Source organism: Grammomys surdaster, unplaced genomic scaffold, assembly GCF_004785775.1.
Source record: "Grammomys surdaster isolate TR1022 unplaced genomic scaffold, NIH_TR_1.0 372, whole genome shotgun sequence".
NCBI classification, from domain to species: Eukaryota; Metazoa; Chordata; class Mammalia; order Rodentia; family Muridae; genus Grammomys; species Grammomys surdaster.
In genome coordinates this window covers 8386844-8393541 of record NW_021604791.1, presented here as the reverse complement: position 1 = coordinate 8393541, position 6698 = coordinate 8386844, and the positions used below count along the sequence as shown (strand labels likewise).

At 46.0% G+C, this 6698-nt stretch overlaps 1 protein-coding gene across 4 annotated transcripts in view; it reads right to left on the bottom strand.

Moving 5' to 3' along the window:
• Lnx1 (ligand of numb-protein X 1) overlaps positions 1-6698 on the bottom strand; it is a 108602-nt gene that overhangs the window by 27995 nt on the left and 73909 nt on the right. For all 4 annotated transcript variants that reach the window (XM_028780811.1, XM_028780812.1, XM_028780815.1 and 1 more), the window contains 2 exons: positions 1999-2240; positions 1223-1375 (listed from right to left, as the gene is read on the bottom strand). In XM_028780811.1, the coding sequence (XP_028636644.1) occupies positions 1223-1375; positions 1999-2240 (395 nt within the window). The remainder of the gene's footprint in view (positions 1-1222; positions 1376-1998; positions 2241-6698) is intronic.

The following is a 6698-nucleotide window of genomic DNA, read 5'->3' as shown; positions in this document are numbered from 1 at the left end:
TGTGTGTGTGTGTGTGTGTGTGTGTGTGTGTGTGTGTGTGTGTGTGTGTTTTGTGAGGGAGGGAGGGAGGGAGGGAGGGAGGGAGGGAGGGAGAGAGAGAGAGAGAGAGAGAGAGAGAGAGAGAGAGAGAGAGAGGAAGCTGTGGAGTAAGGAGACCTCAGAGTCAGTTGAAGAACACCAGGCTACTGAGGGTTGGCACACTCATAGCCTCAATAGTTCTCCAGAAGCCGGGTGTTCACAGCCAGGTCAAAGTCCACAGGGACAGGCCCTAGGGACCAAGAACACAGAAGCACTGTCTGGAACTGCTTTCCACTTCAGTCAGAATAGAAGTATCTAGAGGGGACACCAAAACTGAGTAGGGAACAAGTCACACCTACTCTAGCTGGGAAGTGGCTCGCTCAGACACTTAGGAGGCAGAAGGAAGAGACGTCGTGTCCAGCAGCTGCCGACAGCAGTCTTACTCTTTGGAGTTCCCTTTAGTTCTGTCAGCCGGAAGGATACATATGAGCCTGGGTCTGCAGACAGCACTCCTTACGACTATTTTTAAAACCTACGACCACAATCCACGTGTTTAAATGAACTCAACACTCTATGAAAAGTATGCAGAAAAATAAAGTTATTTGCCATCACTCTACGGCATAATTAGGGAGATAAGGTAGTAACTAAAGGAAGCCCGTGACGTTGTAAACTCGGGTCTTGAACTCCAGTCAGACTTAATTTCATGTTGGCGGGTGGCTTCTGCAAGGCTGTGAGTAGCTGTCTCAATCTGTCAGTTCCCGGTGCTAACAGTATGTGGTCTAGTGAGTTCAACTAATGCTTAAACTGCGCTGATCGCGTGAAGTAGGCTTTACCACATGCGTGTGTCAGAGCATGTCTGTGCCTGTGACTTTTTCTGTTTTAACAGAAGCCTGTGCACAGTGCCATGCAGCGAGAATGAAATAAAATGCTTTTCATTCTCAACTCTAATCATTATTTTTACATGCATGAAAAACCAGCACCTGGAGACCAGGAACAGATGAATTTTTCCTCACCTGTGTAAAAGATGACAAAGAAGACAAGAGTCCCTGTCCTTACTCAGGTGAGGAGACTATTCAAGGCTATTTTACCCTTGGAAAGATAGAGGTCACAGAGGGTGGGTCTTGGTCAGGCTGCCATCATCCCTCAAGTGACTCTGGGAAACCAGTCAGTGGCCAGTCTTGGGGTGGGCTGAGATTCCATTTACCTTCGGGGACAGTGGTATTCTCAGAGTTGTCCCTGCCCTGGTCAGCGTGGTTGGCAACGGCATTCCCGCTCTTCGTCCTTCGGAGAGCACTCAGAGCTCGGTTGATCTTCTTGAAAGATCGGCTTCTCATAGTGGAGCGCTCGAAGGGCCGTGCTGAGCAAAGAGAGATCAAGGGAGGTGAGAGTCACAGTCGTCACAGCAAGCGGGGCTGCTGTGTGCCTGTGATCTCAGCACTCAGGAGGTTAGCCAGGAAGCTCAGGAGGCCGGAGCCAACCCTGGGTGCAGAGTGAGGTGTTGCTTCAAAATGAGCAAAAAAGGAACCTTTTATTAGATATAAAATGTATGCACTAGGACAATAGGATATTAAAACAGTGATCACTTCTTAATAATAAGTTTATTTACCTATATTTCTAAACTTTTTATGTAGTGAAATAACGTATCTCACTTATTTAAAAAATTTGAGTAACTTTTTCTGTTCTCCCTTGGATGAGAGTGGATAGAACACCATCTTCCAGAGCAGGCAGGGGAGGTCCTCCCTCTGCAGGAACTGTAAATCACCAGGCCTCGCCTCATCCGCCATTACCAAGTCAGATTTTATGGTCACTTAAAGTTTCATTTCCCTTTGGAGAACTGGACATTGAGTGTCTGCCAAAACTACCAGAACCATTTCCCCCTTAAAAAAACATTTCTAGAACTTTCCACCACGGGTATTCTACAGAGGGCAATCCCAGGGAAAACCAAGAGTCCATTCCCAGACACCCTCCCATCTGACTCACCCCTGGTTCGGTTGTTCCGGCTAGAGTCTGAGGAGTTGGTTACCGGCTCACCATCCTCCACTGAGGACACGTAGGCAGGGTTATCTAGGCCAGGCTCATCTGTCATTAAAGAGATGGTGGCAGCTGCGGAAACCTCTGGGGAGAGCGTTGTTGCTGTGAGGCTGGCGCAGCCATCGGGGCAGCCATCTTGTGAGCGCCTTTTCCTGTCTTTGGTCAGGCCGTAGTGGGAGGCCCCTTTGCAGCTGGAACAAAGCCAGAGGGTCACTTAGAATGTTTAGTGAGGACTTCCCCAATACACACGCTTGTCCCTGTACACCCCTCCCCTTTCACACGTAAGAAGTCAATACATGCTTGCCAGCCAGTCTCCTAGCATAATCTCTCTACTGTTGAGCAGTAAGAAATCAAATCTACCTTACTGGGGCTGAGGCTGGGGATCTCTTACATTTGGACTTGGCAACTGCTTCTTACTGGTGTTTATTTTGACTACGAAAACCCCTAATCACATTCTCACCCCTTCCTTTTGGGTTAGATCCCACAGCATTGGACATAAATACTCGAGGCCACTCCCAGATCCCGTATTTAGCTGTCCATGGAAACAGAATCACACTTGCCACAAAGCCACAAGGTTTACTTGGAACTGCTATTCCCTAGGGGGTGGGTGGGATGGCTTCCATTCCTGATGCTAGGTTGGTCTGGTAGCGCCTTGCATGCTCTTCAGAGGAATCAGTGCCAAGGGCTCTCACACACTGGAAAATGTCACGTCTCACAGCAATGGGGAGAAAAACATCTTTAGTTTTTCAACAACGGAAACCTTTCCTCGCCTCTATCCGTTTTACTCTCTGCATTTCACCGAAACCCAAACAGTGTAAAATAAACCAGTCATCGGCACAATAGGGGGAAGGAGGAATGGACGCCCAGGGCTCGGAAGACCGGCGTGTGCCGATCTGGACCCTTATCTTTTCATATTTCCTCGCCACTGGGCCAATCATTTCAGTTCGCTGACAAAGGTTTTGGTCATACACTGGTGATGATTTAACTAACTCACTGCACTGCTGGAGAGGTACCAGACAACTCAGCCACTGTTCCAACAGAAATCGTTCTAAAGAACTCTTGAGTGGCATCTGCCTAACATAGGTGTGCTGACTATGTTATTGTCCATTTATTAAGCAAACCCTGAAAGGTATTTTCATGGGGGTTGCCTCAGACCATTAGAAAATGCAGATATGTACATAGTGATACACAACAGTAGCAAAATTACAATTATGAAGTAGCAACAAAAATAATTTAGGGTGTTGGGGGGGTCACCACAACATGAGGAGTTGTGTCAAAGGGTTGCAGTGTTAGGAAGGCTGAGAACCACTGCCATATATGATTGAAGTCTTTGTTTATTTATTTATTTATTGTTCTTTTTTACACTAATTATTTGTGTGTGTGTATGTGTGTGTGTGTGTGTGTGACGCATGCACACACATACATAGGAGGAGCTCACGTAGAAGTAAGGGAACAGCTTGCGGGAGTCAGGTCTCTCCAGCCACGTGTGTTCTAGGGATCAAACTCCATCCCCGAGCTTGTCAGCAAGTGCTCTTAACCACTGAGCCATCTCTCTGGCTTTCTTTCATATTTTATTCTTTTTAAAGAAAGAGCACAGTAACCATATCGTGACTGAACTACTTAAAATAAACATACATTTATGCATGTATGTATGTATGTATGTATGTATGCATGCATGTTTTCTGGAACAGGGCCTTGCTATGTGATCCAGGCAGGTCTGGAACTCACAGTCTTCCTACCTCAGTCTCTTGAGTGATGAGGTTATGGGTGTATGCCATTGTACCCAACTGAATAAACATTTGCAACCTTACTTGAGTGATGCTTTGTGTCCTTGAAAGGAGACAGGAGCCATTGTGAGCCTGCAGTTTTAGGCACACAGACCTGACTGGAGTGATCCTAGAGTTGGGATCAGAAGATGTGCCCTAAATGTATCTAGCTGTGTGATCTGAGGTAAGTACATTGGATGGCTAAAATTTCTACCCCAGGGGCTGGAGAGATGATGCCGAGGCTAAGAGTTCTCACCGTTCTGATAGAGGACTTGTGTTTTCTTTCCAGCACTCCCATCAGGTGGATCACAACTACTCACAACTCCAGCTCCAGGGGATTCAACACTCTTTCCTGACCTCTGTGGTCTGCACACATGTGGAGATCTCTTCCACACACTCATCAACCAATCGATGAATCAATCAACCAATCAACCAACCAATCAACATCCCCACTCAATGTAAACAATTCATAGACCTCAGAAATAAACATAACACTAAAAATATTCTCCACGCCTCTAAAAATGTTCAACCTACGCATAGTTATTGGCATAAAGTTTGTTGACATGAAGTCCTGCCAGGATCTTAGCACCTTGCTACACATAGAGTCAGTCCTCAGGAAATGGAAGCCATTCCTTGACTTCTCCCATTCTGAGACACTCGCTCCTCTCATGTTCCCATCTCTGAGCTCAGGATGTTCGGAGGACACTGAGCAGTATCTGCTGCTGAGTAGCAACCGTGAGCAGGTTCCGCTGCCTGATCATGGCTGACAGCATGGCGGAATTGTCATGTTCCTCCCTCGGTGCTGGGTTTAGGCTTCTCTTCGCATCACTGACTTTAGTTACCATGCAAATGCCTTCCATAGAATCTATTATGGACATACTGTTATACCCACAGGTCCCATCCCTCGGCTTTCAGCAGAGAAGCACAGTTTTTCTGCGATGGTAAATAACAGAGAGACCCACTACGTGTAGAGAGTGAGAAACTTTGGAGCACTTAGTCCTAAATGGGATGTCTTCATCAAATCCTTGCCCTCAAGGCTCAGGGGCCTATGCAGATGAGGAGGCGGACAGCGTGTAGAGGCCAGAGGTTGTGGGTGCTTCAAGGAACCAGTGTCTTCCAGACACAGCAGGACTCATACACACACTAAAACAGCTCACAAGACCTTCATAGATTCAAACCAGACAAAACCACCAGCACTAAGAAGGGGAAGTAGACACAAAGCCCTACATTAATTCATAAGCTATTTGCAATTGATACCTGCTGAAAAAGGGGGGGATGAATTCTCTCCAATGGAGTGCCACTAGGTACATCAAACCCTCCCAGGCAGGCGCCTGACACAGGAGCAGGGCCATCACAGAACAGCACAGATTTTTGTGCGATATTTGTTTTTGTTTTGTCTTATTGGGTTCTTGTTTGTTTGTTTTGATTTTGTTTTTTCTCTTTTTGAGAGAGAGAAAGAACACAAAGTTGTTGGGAGAAGGAAGTGAGGGCAATCTCCCAGGAGTTGGAGAAAGAGAAAGAATACGATCGAAATATATTTATGAAGGGTCTATTATGCTTCATCGCTGGAATAAAAAGTTACTGAATATGCCAAAAAATAAATCTAAAATGACCCCCCCTCCAAACAAAATCAACCAACCAACCAACAACAACAAAAACCCAGTGCAGAGGGGTGCAAATTTTGTTTTAATGAAGCAGATAGCAATCCCCAGAAGAACGTCTACAATGTTGTTATTTTCTTCCAAGGGGAAAAAACCCGCAAATGCTTTATTGGTTTATTTTTATTTGTTTGTTTTATACACACACACACACACACACACACACACACACACACACATCTGGAGTTACAGACAGTTCTGGACTTGCATGTAGGTGCTGGGAAGAGAACCCAGGTCCTCTAGAAGAACACCCAGTGCTCTTAACTGCTGAGCCTTCTCTCCAGCCTCAAAATGCCCCAAGGGTCAGAGAGATGGTTCGCTGATTATACACCACGTACTGTTCTTGCAGAGGCCACCTCGATCAGCTCCCACCACCCATGTTGTGGGGCTCACACAACCTCCTGAAACTCGAGCTCCAGAGGGATCTGACTCCTCGGGCCTTTATGAGCACTCCTCTTGTGCTCATGTGCACCTCCCACCCACATCCCCCCTCACCACACACAGAGACACATATATACACACAGTTTAGAAATAAAATTAAAAAAAAAGAAAAAAAATGTTTTCTTTCATTAGAAAGACACTCCCAAGAGGATGAAAGCAATGCTACATTTTTCATGGAAAAGGATCTCCTCTTTCACTCGGAGCAAGGCAACCCAGGCCAGAGGGAGTTGCCAGGTTCACCTAAATGCATTTTAAAGCCAATAGCATCTGGTGTGAGCAACCTAGCCATGCTTAATGGTGTTTGGGGTAATTTAACTGGAGGCACATGTAAAGACTCCCTTTCCTTATCAGTAAACACAACACAATGCTTCTAACAATCAGTAGCATCCTAACGTGATGAAATGTGGAGTTACTCTTAGTAGAAAGGGCCTGTGATTACACAACTTTACACCCTCATTTTCTAGAAGACGGACAGGCCAGTACAAGCCACAGCTTATACTTTTGAGCCGCCCGACATCTCCCCTGGGAATCCTACCATCCCTTTTGAGTTGGTGAGGTTTTTTTTTTATTTTTACTCTCCTCGTCAGTTACTTTGGCTCAGAATGATTCTGCTCCAGAAGAGAAAAGTTGTTGCTATGGGAAATTTAAAAATTGGAAGAAATATTGTGTGATGGAAAAAAATCGGAGCTGGGGATGCATCGGAGAGCGCCAAAGCTGTAACTGGAGAGCGGAACACTTCCCCCTGGGCCAGCAGCATTTGGTCAGCAGTGCATGGAAAGGAAGT